This window comes from Brachyhypopomus gauderio, chromosome 7, assembly GCF_052324685.1.
Source record: "Brachyhypopomus gauderio isolate BG-103 chromosome 7, BGAUD_0.2, whole genome shotgun sequence".
Lineage (NCBI taxonomy): Eukaryota > Metazoa > Chordata > Actinopteri > Gymnotiformes > Hypopomidae > Brachyhypopomus > Brachyhypopomus gauderio.
The window spans coordinates 21,778,891-21,796,597 of record NC_135217.1 but is presented as its reverse complement, the minus strand read 5'-3'; the positions used below and the strand labels follow the sequence as shown (position 1 = coordinate 21,796,597).

Sequence of the window (17,707 nt, the reverse complement as noted above, 5' to 3'; positions counted from 1 at the left end):
AAAAACACATACTGTACTCCTTTCACCTTCATTTACACTAGACTCTCGTTGGTAGTGATGACTAATTTGTGTTTGGATAATGATTTAAAGATGTGCTTCTCAATCCCATAAGCCTCCCTGTCATCACACATTTCCCCAATCACAGCTGACACACACATATGACCAGAGAAACGGAGTAAAACAAGGCGGAAAGCATTAAAAAAAAAGAGTGTGGAGGATTCCTAAAGGCGGACTGCTGAACAGTGGATTAAAACCCCTTGGTGTGAATGACTAATGACTATCCACTATCAAGAACTTCCATATTGTTTGACCCAGAACTTGAACCGCATTACTGTAGTGGTGCTTGTATCATTTACTTTGTAAGGTGAATCTTTGAAAGCCTGCGTACCTTCCTGTAAATGACATGCCTGAAATGATCCGGGCTCCTCCTATTCATATTGTTTTTGCCCCTCCGTGTTCTCTGGGCTTCAGATAACGGCTGACTGGTTTACATTCTAAATTTCAGTTAGTCTTGGAGTCAGTGGATAAGTAGAGTCTCAGCTGTCATGGTACTGTATAGACCACAGGTACCCACTCTCCCTTTGTGTTCAGTAATGAAACCAACCGTAGTCGTGTTTCTTTTTTAGTCACTCAGTGCTGCACTCTCCTGAGCACATGCTGTTATTCTTGAGTAAGCAAACATGCACATTTTTTGCAAAGCCACACTAGAGGATCAGCAGAACATACATACGCTCTCCTGAGTTAGTTTAATATAAAGAGAAGTCACGTGGTTCGAGTGACATGCTTTATAACACTGTGGCTACACGTAGGAGGGACTACACTAGATGCTTCCAACTGCTTCAGAAATCTACACTCTGGCCCCAGTTTGCCTTCATACCTTTTCACTGTGAGTATATCCATTAAAGTTCTTCAGTTTCTTTTAGATAATCACTTTTGTTCTAGGTTTTCCAACAAAAATTGCAATGCTTAGAATATTGCTCATTAATTCTGTTTTTCCTCCAATGTTGAAAGAGCATGCATTTTAAAGCTGTTTGTCTTTTTGTAGAAAGTTTGCAAGAAAATAAAAAATCTAATGGTAAAGGATTAATTAAGTATAACTACATTAATGAGATTCTGGAGATCTACAGAAACCGAAATCATCTGTGTCTAATTTCTTATTAGGTAAAATGGATTCCATGATTGACACAACAACTGAGTCCTGGTCAGACTATGTACGTATTTGTTTTTTATTACATTTATTACATTATGACAAAACATGCCTGTTTGTGCTTCTCAACCTGTTGCGAGCTTCACCAGAGGTAGCAGGGCAGGGGATGTACGAACCAAAAAACCAAACTAACCAAATAAACAAAAAAACAATTCGCACAACGCTGCTTACAGTCAAGGTGAGAAGGAAGGAACACACACACACACACACACACACACACTGAGCGTCTTCCACGCGCTTCAGTGATCCGTCTGCTACTCCACTAGTTTCTGCTGTGCTTGTGTGTTGTTTATGCATGAAGATCCACAGCTATAGATCAGCCAACCTCTGTGTGCATGGTTTTCACATGAATGGCTCATGCCCTATGAAATATTTCAACAGATCTATATTCAAGCATGTTTTTTAATAACCACATATGCTGTTGTCTAGTCAATCTGGCGTCGCCCATTAATTTTTTTTCAGTGGGTGTTCGGCGTGACATTTTGACATTTGCAGAAATATTTTTGTGTAGTATGTCAATTTTAATTCTTATCATGATTCTTCTCCTCTGGGCTTTTTTTCCACAAATGCAACAGCTTTTTAGAGATCAATGGTATTGATAGTCATAAACCGTCATGTTGTGAAATTGCAATTATTACAAAGAAAAAAGCACTTTCCATTGCATGCGTCACTCGTACCTGTATCTGACCTCAATATCTGTCAGCATATGAAGTCGTTCTGTTTCTGAAGCACACGGGGGGCCCACTTATGTGGCCCGCTTACGTGGCCCCCCCGGGGTCGCTCACGGGGAGGATGTGGTGCGCTAGTGGTTTCACTGTCAGTCGCACAGAACACCTGCGATTCTGGAGCATGTTTTGGAAAGATGGAGCTCAGAGCCGACTTGACACTGTCGGTGAAACTGACAGACTGTTGGCTTTCACCAAAGCCCAAGCACAGGAAACCCAGCACATTTGTACTGTGAGAGGAGCGTGTGAAACTCGTTATGGCTTGAAAGTCTGAGCTGGCATAAAGAAGGAAGCGGAGATAATGTGATGACTCACAGCCTAAAACGATAAAGGCACAGGGCACCAATGCCAATAACACATACATGGCAAAACACTTGCCGAAACTAGGAAAAAACTCACGCCATCTGCATAACGGTGTCAAACTACTGATCAGAAACGTCAGCACCAGGTTGAACAAAACCTAACTGAGGTTTAAAAGATGCAAGCTACTGGCTTCTTCCCTTCTGCTCCAAACTCTGTGGTAATGTGGTTATTTGTTCTTTTTTCCCCCCTTTTTTAAGGCATCAAATGAAACCACAGACTACGAACATCCAGATGACAGCGGCATCTGTGACAAGAGCTGGGTGAGGGCCTTCCGCACCTCCTATGAGCCACCGCTCTACTGGATCATCTTTGTACTGGGAGCTCTGGGCAATCTGCTCGTGGTGTGGATCTACAAGACCGTGCGCAATCGCCTTAAGACCATGACGGACGTCTACCTGATGAACCTGGCGATAGCAGATCTCCTCTTCCTGGGCACCCTGCCCTTCTGGACCACCGATGCCACCAAGGGCTGGGTGTTTGGCCTCAACATCTGCAAGGCCGTGTCTGCCGTCTATAAGATCAACTTCTTCGCCGGCATGCTCCTGCTCACGTGCATCAGCGTAGACCGCTACATAGCGATCGTCTGCGTGACCGCGGCCCAAAACTTCAAGAAAAGGCGCATGTTTTACAGTAAGCTGGCCTGCATGTGCGTGTGGCTGGTCTCCTGCCTCCTGTCTCTCCCCGAGTTCCTGTTGGCTCAGGTGAAGAAGAACCTTAGTGGCATAAGCACTTGCAGCCTGGTCTATCCCACAGAGGACAACAACCTTACGAAAGTCCTGGTCCTCTCCTTACAAATCTCTGTAGGCTTCTGTCTCCCCCTGCTGGTCATGGTGTTGTGCTATTCCGTGATTATCCGCACCCTGATTCAGGCTCGCAACTTCGAAAAGCACAAAGCACTGAGGGTCATCTTCGCCGTTGTGGCAGCGTTCGTTCTCTCTCAGCTGCCATACAATGTACATTTGATGATGGAGGCGTGGCAAGCTAATAACGCCACCATCACAGACTGTGAGGTCATGAAGATGTTCGACGTGGCTGGACAGGTTGTGAAGAGTCTGGCCTACACACACTGCTGCCTGAACCCTATCCTGTATGCCTTCATTGGGGTTCGCTTCCGGAAGGATCTACTGAACCTGTGTCAGTGCTTGACCGCTGGGCTGAGTGGGACCCACAAACCCCAAGCGGTTCCCAAGAGACCGTCTGTCATGTCTGACACCGACACAACTCCTGCACTGTCTTTGTAATCAGCTGGCAGCCGGCTCCGGATTGGCTGACGTCCTGTCCAAGGATGAGCCAATCATATTCCAGTTACCAATTACCTATGACACCATCTTATCATCTTTGTGCTTGTGTGTATCATCGAAACAAATACACAAGTTACTCTGGGAACTGAACAACCTCTCACATTTGACGCACTCTTTTGCTGTGATCACAGAAATGTTTTCCTGAATATGTGGGCCTTAACTGGTATTACTGGTAATTACCATCCATAACCAGATCAGTAAAATTGCTGTGCTGATGAGAGAATATCCCATGTGTCAGAATATTATGTAGCATAGTGCTTTGTTCTTGGCAAATGTAGAAATATTATACTCAGTTGTTTTTACATTTAGGGTTTAGAGAGAACACTGTATATTTTTGTAAATAAGTCTGTAAGGGACAATGTAGATTACTGTGTTTATAATGGTCTGTACGTCTGTTCCCAAATAAAACACACCATAAGAAATATGTCATATCTGTACTTCTTTCTGAAAATTCTAAAAATGTTTTTCATTTTTAATAAATTCAAGAAGGATGTTGTCTTTGTTGTCACAAACTATCAATAACTCTTTGTTCTTGATTTGACAGTAACAGCAATATATACTGTGCTTGAAATTAGACTGTAGCTCTTTAATGACTTGGTCACATTATTACCTGCTCATTCACCCGATTATTCATTTAAAAAAATCAGATAAGAAGTGTGTTTTCACCTCTGTCATGAGAAAGCCACATGGTGTTTTTGGCCGTGCCAACGTATTTCTGTGGTGGGAGAAAAGTTTGAGTGTGGCTTCTCTTCTCCACAGGGTTTTCTTGATATGACGGGCTGTCTGCTCACTATAACATTTACCCTTTGAAACTGCTTTGGCGGGCAAGGTTCAGTGCATATTGGTAGTGGGTGCATGACAAAGCATTTTGTTTCCTCATAGGTTATTTCTTTGTATAATGCGCCCACTCAATACGATCGCTGTGGTCTGTTATTCAGCATTATTTAGCACTTGGCTCCGAGACTGGAATGTTTTGAGAATGGAATCAAAATTGGAAAAAAGTTTATTTAATGAAAAAGATGGCTTACCAGTTAGTGCACTGCCGTTGGAAAACGTGAAAAAGCAATACGGCAAATCTGCTGTCATGGGCCCAAAAAGTGTAACGACAGAAAGAAGACACGACACGGAGGAGTCCAACTCCAGAGAAAGGTCAGGCACTGGGACATGAGTGTGACACAGGAAGAGACCACAGAGGAATGAACGCTCGGTACGTAACATGGTTAGAAATTCTTCGAGGAAGTGTGGACATGAGGTTTATATAGGGGTGGAGCGGTCCAGATGAGGACCAGGTGGGTAATATTCTGGTGACACGGATCATGACGTTTTGAGATGTTTCCCCCTCTAGAGGGGGCTATGGAGTCTGAAGGGCTGAGGTCAGGAGTCTGAGTCGTGACCAAAAGGCAAGGTAAGGTAAGGTAAGGTAAACGGTGTGTGTGTGGAGTCCATGGCTGTGTTGGGCTGGGAGGCCAGGTGTGGACCTTCAACAGCTACAGAATGTGCAGTTTTCTTAGCTGTAGAATTTCACAGAGATTTTTATTAGGAATATATCATTCAGGCAAGGACAAGTTCTCTGTCTCCACCTCTATGACGATAATCAAAGTAAAGGACACGTGAGCATCTGTCTGAGACCCTCGTGCACACGCAGGTAAAACACACGTGCCAGTTAGCTTATTCCTCACATATCAGCCTCCATCTCACTGACCAGGACCACACTGCCACGGTGCTTTACAGGAGGAGTCTGTGAAACGGAATACACCTGTCACAGACGTGGACGGTCCAGAGCAAAGGAGGGACGTCCTTCCCTGTGACTACTGATGGTGGTGTACGACGAGCTTTCCAGCCATTAGGTTTGCAACACCTTCAAAACGAACAAATGGCCTCTGTGTCCTCGGCTATGTTTGGCTCTAACCCAAAAACCTCACTGTCTACAAATCCTACCTCTTATGCTCACTAATACGTCCTCGCTAATCCAGTCAAAGAACCGAAGAGTGTGAAATAGAAATGAAATACTTGACGATAACACACCTGTTCAGTTCCATGAGGTAATTACCGAGCTTTCCTTTAGTTGGCTCGGGTTTCCTAAGCGGGCAAGACTGCACAGGCATCTGGGGGTGAAACGAGAGAAGACGTTCCCACTGACGACTTCATCTGACCATCTTTTTCTCTCCGTGTAACGTTGCTGTTGAGATGAATCCCCAAAAGCCATCATGAGGTGTAAAAGATCCTTAGGCTACATAGTCATTTTTATGTTATTATAAATGTTTTGTATGATTTTGCCAAGTGTGAAACCAGTTTAGTCTGAGTTTAGTTTTTTTCATTCTGTCTTTATCAGTACTTGAAATATTTGAATGTTGTTTACAAGATCTCTATGTACATAGTGGCTCACCACAAACCCAGTCAAGATCCTCCTTCAACTGTGTCTATCCAGCGGCAAAGAATCAAATCCTCCAATGAAGAGTGTTGATTACAGATGAAATGCTATGCAGCTCTTTTCACTGGGGAATTATGAAAGCATGCTGTACTTGGTGATGCTGGTGTTGCTGTGTACAGGAGCATCAAAACTAGGCCACCGAGGAGTAGGAAAGTGTTGCAAGGTTCCTCCCATCAAACTGATGGGAGATTCAGACTTGGAGAAGCCACACGAGTCCTTGGTTAGCAGTGGTAGCCATGCAGTGATCATGATGTCACCTCTGACCAAACTCATGCCTTCATGTGTCGATCCACACATGCTTGGAGTATTACAGCAACGAGGCCGGTAATCGTTATCCAGATGGGGTTCAGGAACATGGCGGCAGGTTTTTGGCCTTGAGCAGGGGCGTGGACCTCAGCCTGATCATCCTGGGCATCTCTGGTATACTGTGGACGCGGTTGTGTACAGCAGGTGTGGCTGAGGGTCTTTTGATTTTAACTTAATGACTAGGTGGATTGAGCTTGAGAATGAAGGTGCTGAGCTGCACGTACACACATGTAACCAGTGAAGTAGCGAGGGCGTACAACGCAAAATGGGCTCGAGCTATACACGTCAAGTCAAATGTTTTTATGTAGAACTTTGTGTACAATCCCTTTTGTACAGCGTCACACGTGTCCGAGTTCAAGCTCCCATCAAGCAAGCCAAAAGTGACTGTGTCAACGACAATCTCCCTAAGAGTAGGAGGAAGAACCCTGAAAATGAACCAAGACTGAAAGGGGCCTGTCGAACCCTGCAGCAGGACGGGTACTGCACCAGCTTCACAGCCGTTAGCGGTAAAATCGAAAAATCTCACAGGCATTGGAAACTATGACAGACCACATCTAAGACTGCTCGGTCTGAAGCACCGAGCATGCTCGAAGAGCATCGTGTTCGTGTTTTTGTGCACACTGATGCTAAGCAGCGAGCGTGCATGTTATTGCTCGGTTTGTGTTTTTCTTTGAGCAAGTCTTTGATATGTATAACTGCTTATGACCAAACTTCAAGTTTTGCAAACTTGCGCATGCGCCCAATTAGCCTCAATCTTCGCCGTTGTTGGCTACGCATGGTAACCAGGATTTTGTGGTCTTGCGTTTTCCTGGTTCTTGTTTTTTTTTTTTTTAAGACAAACACACAAACAGAAATGATGTTATTGAGGTTGATCTGTACCTGAAGCCTCCAGGTGAGACCGCAGTCACACACTCTTCCCCTCCTTCTCACGACAGGAAGCTGTCAATCACACCACCGACGGCGCTCTTCACCCATGACGCGGCGCTCGCGCTCTACTGCGGAGGGCCGTCTCGTGCAGACACTCACCGGAACGTCCCGCTGTGTGTGGACTGTAACCCGTCCGGACCGTACTCGCTATATGTCTCCACACAGTCACTGTGAGGGGGAAAACAGTTTTATAGTCACTGCATTCACATAAACGGAACCGCTTCATGAACGCACAGTAGACCTGTTTGGGTTTTGGTTGGTTGGACGAGTTGTGCTGCTTTGTTGAAAAACACTTCACTAACAATTAATATCCCATACAGCTACAGCCCAGTCCTCACAGTATTATTACTTCATTTTAATTAAAAAAAGAGTAACTATTACACATGCATGTTTTACACTCTACTGTAAAAAATTAAAATTAAAGGGGTCGCATATGTTACATGTATTTATATTTTACGTTACTAATTTACTCCATATGATGAGCATAAAAAAAAAATTAAATAAATGAAATAACTTGGATTTAGCCACGGAGTAGATGGATAACACAACTCAACGTTAATTGAAGTGGGTGGGTAATTACACGTAAACATTCACAAATACAAACGTATAAACTATTACTTTGTGTTTAAAACAAACAAATAAATATCCAAGCAAGGGTTTTGGGGGGCGATAGGGAGATATTAGGCGGTAAAATATCTTTATCAGCGAGGACTGTGAAGCCTGTTTTCTTTTCAGTAGGCAGACACACAACTGCGCAACTGTGTTCTGGTTCTGTTTGTGCAACACGACGCCTTCATGTGGTCGCTTTCAACTGCTGATCTTTCTCCTTCATGTGCAGTCAGGGGGACCCTGCATTCTGCAGCATGCCTGCAGCTAATCACAACAACCTCCGGTTAAGCAGTCGGCGATACAGTGGGTTTTTTTAACGAGAGAAGTGCATTTAGTGGCCACTAGATGGCAGCCGTCGCTCTAATTGAAGTGAGCTGCGGGGATTGAGACGCTACCCGATTTTAGTCGGATAAAGTGAACGTGAGTGACGACACCTAGTGGACCTAAAGTTATTCAATAGCGCATGTCTGCTGGGCTAGGAAAAACATGTCTGAGGTGGTGGCTAGCTCTTACTGGTCTCTTTTTGAGACTTCTTCTCTCTCTCTCTCTCTCTCTCTCTCTCTCTCTCTCTCTCTTTTTCTCTCTCTCTCTCCCTCTCTCTCTCTCTCAAAGAGATTTTATAAGTAGAGCAGCACCTGTGTCTCAGGACAACCCATTCATTACACATATCCCTAGAGTGTGTGTGTGTGTGTGTGTGTGTGTGTGTGTGTGTGCGTGTGCGTGTCTGTGCATGTGTGGGTCATGCGTATGCATACATATACACTCCAGAGTGCATCGGGAAGTCTGCCTGCCTTCTGGCTGCGTGGCTCATTTCATTCGTGAGTGTGCATATCTACTTCCTCCAGTCATTCAGGATGAACACCTATGACTGCTCGCACTGCTGGGGTTATTTAAGGTGAAAGGCTGAACCCGTAACCCTCTTTCTCTCCTTTCTCCCACCGCAATCGCTATTTCATTGCTGTTTTCCTTATTCTTTAGCTCCTGGGGATGGAGTGATATATTATCCACAACTTTTTTTTTTATTATTCCCCTCCCTTCCACCACCTTCTCTCGCAAAAACCGTCAGCCCCCTTTAGCGGTCGTCTCCGGGACCGTCATCCCAAACCGTGGGCCTGTTCTTATCTGCTTCATCTCTTCATCCTCTCCGTTTATAGAATCACTCGCCTACCCCCCCCCCCCCCCAACCCCCCCTACGTCTCCGGACACAGTCCCATTTCATCTCAGCCATTCCGCCGCCTGTGTGTGCGTGTGTGTGTGTGTGTGTGTTACCTGCACTGTGATAAGTGTGTGACGGGCCGCGGGTGTCATTTGTCACTGTCACACACACTTGCGCCCGTGCGCACACGCACGCATGTGTGCGCGCACACGCGCGGGACAGCAGACTGACACACAGAGGAAGATCCTAGCTCAGGCAGTGACAGGGTCTGGCAGACTGCAAACAACTTTGGCCTGGAAGTCACAAAGAGTCCTGTTGCAGCCTCTCTGTGTATACATCTGTAGCTCCAGTGCTTTGGTCGAAAGAATGATCCCACGTCATCCTTGCCTTCATATAGCTGGGCGAATAGCTCATGTTTTAACTCACGCTTTATGTTACCAGCGAAACTCTATCACATCCCCAAAGGCAAACATGTTCACGATGGATTCTGCTGTCCTGTAATAAAATTGTCCTCAGGCAACAGGATCTCGCAGTTGCAGAGTGGCTGGAATTTACTGCAATCAGGCACGGGGAAATGAACAGGTCTGGTTAGGACTTGGGTTAGTGTCAGCTTTCACAAGCCAATTAAATCTTCCTCGCCTGTTATTAGTCCTGTGAAATCTCGGCGATATCAGGTTCCTTTCCGAACAAACCCCTTTGACAGTCTCTTCCAGAACTTCTCTTCCGGTTCCTTCAGAGAGCTGAGTTTTTGCACATGCCTCTGTGCCCGGCCGTGTGTTTACATGCTGCTTACTGTGGAAATTGAACAGACCCCAAGAGGTGGGCGTAAGGAAGCCGAGGAGGGCGGGCAGCGGGACCCAGGGGGGCTGATCGAGGGAGAACGCAGTCGCCCTGCTGCAGGAACATCCACATGACCGCAGGTTCAGAGACTCAAGCGTGCAGGGCGCGGTCTTCTCAAGCAAGACCTGTCCTTAACATGAGTGCAGAGAGTCATAGCACGACCCCAGTGGTATGAGGACAATGCAGAGGTCAAAGGCACAAAAAGTCAGAAAGTTAAAAGTCTAGATGTTATAATAATAATAATAATAATAGCAGCACTTATCAATTTTGACTGTGGTTCAGACTTAGTGGACAACTAGTGACAATTGAAACATGTACTCAACTTGTGAAAACTGCATTTGTTGTGTGTGAGAACTGTGTAGACCCTGGTGCCCCGTGCGACCTCCCTGTGCTGTGTCCCGGCCCCTGAGCCTTCCAGTTAAACATGCAGAGACTTACCCAAATGGACCTGACCTTCTTAACCCCCAAAAGCTGGACCTCGAAGAGCCTTTCATCAAATTGCACTAAGCTGTTTGTGTCCGTTAAGTGAGCGCTAAGCCAAAGGAGAATTCAAAGCAAACCTGATATTTAGTTAAACCTCCCTATTATCATAATGTGACAATGCTTATAACCTGGCATTAGGACGTGGAATTACGTTTCCCCATTTTTTGTGCTTTTGTTTGTAGTACAATACAGACACTTCATTGGGAGCTGATATAAGGGGTTGGGGTGACAGAGCCAGTGTCTTTCCCTCTACCGCTCTCTCAGTCCTGCAGTCCTTCTCTCTCAGTGTCTGCACTTCATTGATGCGGTCTCCCCTGTCCAGAACCTACGCTCCAGCCATGTGCCGAGGCAACCTTTGACCTAGACTTGGCGGCCTTCCGTAGGGTTTAGTGCGCCCCGGGGTCCAGTAGTGAGCGCTTATGTAGGAAGTGGTCATTGCCAAGTCAACATCAGGCCTAAATGCGAAACGAAGATTAAAAACCCTTCTGCACTGCGGAGACCTCGTTTCTATAGGACTGTATAACTGTCATGTGGTGAAACACAGATCTATGGGGAGGTAGCAGGAGGCGTTTATTGCCAGGGACCATGGCTGAAAGGCTAATCTTCATTTATGTGGAAAGTTCGGGCTGCTTCTTTTGTAGGACTGTAGTGTTTTCTGATGTCGTAGTTGTTAAACCTCATGCCGTGAGTAATTCGTTTGCTGAAGGTAGCCCCGCTTTGGGTCAACACAGAGATCAAGCCATGACTCGCAGTTCACTGAAAAGCCAATTTCATCTTCCTTACCTGTATGATTCTCACAAAATCTCACTGACATGTTCAAAAGCAGGCCCGTAAAGCAACCTATTGCAGAACCACGTCTTTAACTGTTTCTTCAAAGAGCCGAATTGTTTTAACCATAAACAATGCGACCTTTCAGCAGTTCGTTGACCTACCACGTTTCTCAGACATTTCACAGTAATAAAATGAAACATGATGAAACTGATGAAACATCAGCTCTTTGCTGTCCATATATTCACGTTTATTAGGATACAAAAAAGCCATTAAAAATGTCCTGAGGTCAATGTCCTCCCACTGTGCTCTTCCAGGAACAGGAGACCTGGTCCTCACAGCCCCCCGTCTCGTATTTCTCCAGCCTGCCCTTGTATTAGTGTTTTGTCTTAGGCGTCCTGCTTCAACACGGGCCTGGGCCCGTCTACGAGATGCCTTGGGTTTGCTGCAAACATCAGCCAGGTCTTACACAGACCACTGAAAAGGCAGCGGCGGTTTGATGAAATATTGATGGCTGTTCTCAGGGGGTCCCGAGGGGTCTCCGTCTGTGTGGGGAGCGTTTGTTGGGCTGCGAGCGTGCGAGACTTCACGAGATGCATCACAACACAGACAGAAGAGCATCTCAACAGAGAACTCTTATTGAGACTAATGACTCCCCAGGTCAGCCTGTGTCTTTTCTCAGCGGGAACGGAGCTGTTCGGATCATTCTTCCTCACGCCACAGGTGTGCGCGCACACAGAAGACCAGTTGAAAAAGTGAGAATTACCAACATGGATGGTGAATAGATTATGAGGAAGAGGAAGGAAAGTGACTTCTCTTCTACTTATTCACTCCTCCGCTGCCTCCAGCCAATGTGCTGAATGTTACACAGCGGAAAAAAACGTTAAAAAAAATGTGATCACATGCTTTATGACGAGGCCTTCTCACAGCGTGTGTGACCATATCATCAAAATAAAGAGGTGAATTAAAAAAACAGGAAACGTTCTCACATCTATCTCATCTCATGTGTCTCATACTGGACATAAACAGACTTCATTCACCTGTTCATCTGAAGTGCTCACTGGGAGTCATTCTCTCTTAGACAGACATATGTGCACTTGTCTCCTCTTAAGAGAACAAATTCACCCAATAATATTCAAACACTTCCTTTGGTTCCTATCAGCAGAAGGCGTGAAACACGATTTCCGGTTGTGGCTCGAAAACTTTGATTTGAGTTGGAGAAAGTGACCCACATTCTTGCAGGCACAATGGGGAAAAGTGCAGGCATGAAATACACATATTTGAAAAAATCGGGACTTTGATAGCTGCTTAGAGTGCTTTTTTGTCTTCAGGACACTTCAGGCAACATAACACAATCAGAGAGGGGAGAAAATAGCAGAAGAGTGGATAAAGAATTGGGGAATTAAATTAAACCTCCGCAAATTTTATTCAAACACGAGCATAGAAACTTGGCAGTGTAAAATGACGTTTCATAGGGATCTGTAAGAATTAACAGAGGGAGAAGGGAGAGAGGGTAAAGAGAGAGAGAGAGAGGAACAGTATAACAGACAAGGAAGACGAGAGAAAAGGGGGAAAGAATGAGTGAGAGATATAAAAACAGAGGAGTGAGAGGAGAAGCGTCTCTGCGCTGGGGGCAGAGACAGTACTGGGAAGGCACTCGTGCTTTAGAGGATTTTGCATGGACTTCCATCGTCCATTAGATAATCATAGTCATGCCACACAGGGTTTGGCAGGCCTTCGTCCCCCCCCCCCCCTCCTAATCCCCATCAATAAGAGTGGTGCAGACGCCTCGTTTTCATTATGGCATCGTTTCCCATGCAGCGTAGTCTACCCCCCGGGAGCATATCACACAGAAAATTGCTTAAAAGCCTGAAGAGGGTACAGTTTGCCGATTAGTATTTCTGACAGCTTCAAAATAACCCAGCAAATATCCTTTTCCGGTTGTGAGGGCAGAAGGGAGGGCAGAGGCAGAGCTTGCTATCTGGCTGACACGCTAATGGCACACTCAAAGACACCAGATATACCTCCAACAGAGGCAGAGGCCGGGGGGGGGGGGGGGCTGAATAAAAAGAGCCAGAGAAGAAAGAGAAAAAGACTCACAGATGGAGAAATAGATGGATGGAGAGAGAAAGACGATATGGCTTTTATTGAGTCTTTTTGTGATCGTTTCCAGTTTGCTGCAGGGATTCAGCATATGCAGATGTGAGGTGGGCTTTAGAAATGCCAGACCTTCCACTTTAGGACCTGTGTGTTCAGTGGATTAGCACTGATCATCTCTCCTTTGTGGCCTGTTTACACGGCTCAAGACTAAACACTTCAAGAAGTGTAACGAGCTCATAATCCTCTTCCAGTTTGCACAAGAAAAGTAAACACAACTACTTCGACTCTCTTACGGATTTTGATTTGTGATAAATCACACTTAGACACTTACATATTATACACTTATTTATATAACACAACTAAAGCCACATCGATCTAAACTGGACATAGCAATATATTTTTGAGTAGATATTTTATTTAGCTGACTTAGAAAAAATCTACAAGCGTACGTCATTGGGATATCCTTTTTCATTTTTTACTTTTCTTTCTATATCTTGAATGCTTTTATTAGGGAAGTTTCTCAAAAACAATTAATGGGATGACTAAAATCTTTTGAGCAACATACTTGACAAAATTTTGAAGAACATTTTGAAGTCTTTGTGTGGGGAGGAAGAGGGACGAGAGAGAGAGAGAGAGAGAGAGAGAGAGAGAATGAGAGAGAGATAATGAGGCAGAGTGAGAAAGAGAAAGGCAGTGAGAGGAACCAGATGAGAGAGTGAACACGGTGTGAGTCTGGGCTGGAGTGGGCAGGAGTTCTTTAATTGGGGTGAGATCAGGGGCTTGGTGGGGGCCAAGGAGAGAACGGTATCCCTTTCTTTCACCTCCAGAACCGCTCTGGCACCATGGCTGCTTTTGATGTGTGCTTTGGCTCTCCGAGGCCGACTTTGGAATATGTTCTTGGGAGACCGATGGTTACTTGCCTGGAGGCGAAATCGCAGTCCCGGGGATCCCGCTACTCTTTGATGGAATACTTTCGGGAGCCACTAACTCCCCACCACTCTCCCCTCTACCTCACTCCTCCCCTCCCTCCTGATCTCCTCTTCTCTGCGGACCCTCTCTCTCCATCTCAGAGATAGTCGCCCCCCCCCCCCCCGAAAACATTCCTCTGACTAACTCATTACATCTCTTCATCAACCTCTCTATTTGCTAGACCAGCGGCGATAAGGTTATAGCAGTGTGCTGATCTCAGATACATATGAGGCTTCAACGGGGAAATGTGGTTTGTGAAAGCCGCACCAGTCTGACATGACAGAAGACCTTTCAGGCCCTGCACGACTGCACATCTTTAATATTGAATCGCTACCAAAACCAACAGCATATGCGTTCAGTTCCATTACACCTATACGTGTTTTTAGCAGTTTTCCTAATTACAAATAAATAAATGAAAGTTCAAGAATGTGGCTTCTGAATTGGACTTTTATAAATGGGAGGTGTTGTGTGTAATGGATAATCTCAGCCTGTGGCTTTGGCTCAGCCTGTTTTTGTTGTTATTATTGTTGTTGTTTGTTTGTTTGTTTGCTCCCCCCCCCCCCCCCCCCCCCCCCTGTAATTCTGCAGCTGCTACACAGCCTTCATGGTTGTTTTCAACCACAGTCGCTTTCTTTTGCTTCTTCGTGTGCAACGCTGTCCTACTTTGCTGGGCTTGTACTTCATACCACATCTGTCTGTTTGTACAATAAAGGCAGAAGGTGATGCCACACACAGATCTCAGCACTTACACAGTGATGCAAACAACATTTCATCGGGATCAGTTTGTTAAGTCTCATAAATACACATTAACATTTCAATCATTTATGGAATTTAGTCAGCAATGATTAAAAGACAACTACTGACCTAATTTAATGCCTAGAGGTTTATTTGACATTTCTATAGTGTACAAAATGTGTATAATGTGCTTTAATTTCTGTATCATTTGTGCTTAAAATGTTACTGTAAAGAAAGACATGGGAAGAGGTCATGTGGAAAGGTTTAAGACTGATACTGAAAAGATTAAATACAGATGATTTTCTTTACCATCCCTGTGGAGACATTAGTACAGTCTTTTGTGGGATTATTGGAGAGCGATCACTTAGACAGAGAATATCGGTCATACTCTTCACCGCAAGGTCTAGCAATACTGCACACTGTCGTACTGAGATACCTGAGTCTGCTGTAATGTTTACAAAGGGTTATGTGCAAAATCGGTCAAGTCTGGCTAGTATTAGCAACATGCTCTGTGTAACCATTATCACTGCTGTGTCTGTGCCCCCCAGCGGAGATCCCAGCACCCCCAGTGTAGACGATCATCTTAAGAGGGAAAGGTCTTACTGGGACTGACTCCTCATCGCACCTCTTGACCACCCTGGGAGATTAGTCTGGGATTTTACGCTCGGAAAGCTCCGATATTGCCCCATTGATTGATTGTGAGCCCAGAAGGTATTTCTTAACGGCCTAATTTCCCTGTATATTGATGATGTATATTGATTCTGTCCAGCCCTACTGGAAGCCCAGATATTTTCGGCCCTGTTAAGGTCTCACTGTGAGGTCTGTTCCCTCATTATGGTTTTTCCAGTCACATGAGGATGGAGTTTAGAATGATTTTAAATTCTGTGGGGATGATTTTGAATGTTGTGTTTAATGTGAGGTTTGGTCAAATCTGTTAGTGGGTATTTGTGAGATCATGTAGCCGTCCTCATCTTTGAATGCACATCCGTCTTTTAAGTAATGTCCACAGGTCAGCTAAGTGGACTTCTCGTTCACACTTCACTCTTTAAATTCACTGTAGATTCACTGTGACAAAACTTGTTTGCTTCAGCCCTTGCAATATATGAAAACATGTTCTGATTTGCATAATTGCATAGTTTAATTTTAACATACACGCAAAACTAGACAACATTTACAGAACTGGTGGATTTGCAATTGTTGAGCAGCACATCAAGTATATTTTGTTTAACCTAAGCTTTGAATTTTTAGGTAACTTTCTTTTAGATAAACCTGTAAGGACAATGCTGAAAATGGGTGATTATATTTGAGTTGTTATGAAGTCAGAGCAGACTCAACAAAATAAACCTTCATTTAACTTTCATTTTAAAGTATTATTTGCTTCCCTCCATCTTTAGCATCTGTGTGGACCAAGAGGGAAATGTTGCATTAAATACTTTAATACTGAGATTGTGCATAAGAAAAGAACAGGTGTAAATTGTCTGGGCCTATTGTAGTTTACTGCTGCTTTTATAACCAACTTAAATTTGTTTAATGCTATTCCAATTTTATAAATCTTTCACAGAAGATGTAATAATATTCTTACAACCATGCAGAAGTGTAGTAATGTATTTGTAAGCGTCATAACTGACGCATTCTAGTATGTAAATCACAAATGTAATTGATTCGTGAGGAAGGCGTTTGTGTTTGAAAATTAAATGGCAAAAATCTACTCCAAGCTGTCCACTTACTTCAGGAGGGTGAATTAAAAATGCTTAAAAATCACATTACGTTTCATTTTCATTTATTCACAATTAAGTCTGACAAAATACGGACTTTTCATGGCACTAACCCTAACCCTGTTTTTTGGGAGCTCTCGCGCGTGGCCGAAGCGGGGTGCAGCGCCTGGAACGCGAGTGCGCGCGCGGGCTCAGGAAGCGGCAGCAGCGCAGGACCGGGAGAGAGGAAGGCGCGAGGGAGGGAGGGAGAGAGGGGCAGAAAGAAGAGGGGAGGTAGAGCACGAGCGATCCGAAAGGGAGGAGTCACGCTAAGGAAAGGGCAGCTGGAGTTGCACGCTACAAGAGCCCCCCTCTCCGATAAAGTGTCCTCAACGCTGCAACTACAGTCTTTGTTGTCATAAGGGTTGGGGATTCATGGGCACGCACTCTGGTTCTGCAGGTTCTGGCAGGCATGTAGACAAAGTTAGGAGTGTTAGTCCAGTGCTCGGAGCGTCCAGCAAACTGTAGCAGTGAGCGGAGAGACGGAGAAGAAAGAAAAACTCCGGCAGAAGCGATTGGAGTTTAAACTTAAGTGTTTGACTGAACTTCCCAGCGCCTCGCGCAGCACATCTGCAAAGAGCAAGACAAGTCTCCAGCTGCGGAGGGGAGAAAAGAAATATTGAAGGTTTTTCTGGAGGGAAACCATATTTGAAAACGTAAGTGTGAGAAAATATGGAGTTTCTCGGCGTTTCTTTTGAGCGGGTTGCATTGTAAGTGCCAGGAAAGTTTTTTTTTTAAGTCGAAGCGTTTGCGGCATTAGATGCCACATAAAGTTGCTGCGTCGCAAAATGCGCGCAATTATGAGTGACTAAATGTTTACGCAAATGTTAACGCAAAAGCGCGCAAAGAAAGTGAACTATGATTTAAAATATGTGTGAAGAGACGCTTTCGTCTTGTTCCGCGCAGAGGACATTATGTCGAATAGTTTTCAAACTTCCAGAAACAACTGCCGAACTTGGCGGTCTCTTTTTGGCCCGTGTGTTTGGGATGCGACGGTGTTTCTTTGCTTTGTATCGCAACAAATCTGTCAAAG

General features: G+C 44.8%; 2 protein-coding genes across 2 annotated transcripts in view; both read left to right on the top strand.

Moving 5' to 3' along the window:
* Positions 1–650: 650 nt before the first annotated feature.
* On the top strand, positions 651–4,018 carry ccr9b (chemokine (C-C motif) receptor 9b). The gene is made up of 3 exons (XM_077012598.1): positions 651–886; positions 1,162–1,211; positions 2,493–4,018. The coding sequence occupies exons 1-3, from the start codon at positions 781–783 to the stop codon at positions 3,534–3,536; spliced, it is 1,200 nt and encodes a 399-aa protein (XP_076868713.1). The 5' UTR covers positions 651–780; the 3' UTR covers positions 3,537–4,018.
* A 12,874-nt stretch (positions 4,019–16,892) lies between these two features.
* Positions 16,893–17,707, top strand: part of gli3 (GLI family zinc finger 3) — a 103,442-nt gene continuing 102,627 nt past the window's right edge. Inside the window, exon 1 of the mRNA XM_077012596.1 lies at positions 16,893–17,330. The gene's annotated coding sequence lies outside the window, so the exon portion shown is untranslated. The remainder of the gene's footprint in view (positions 17,331–17,707) is intronic.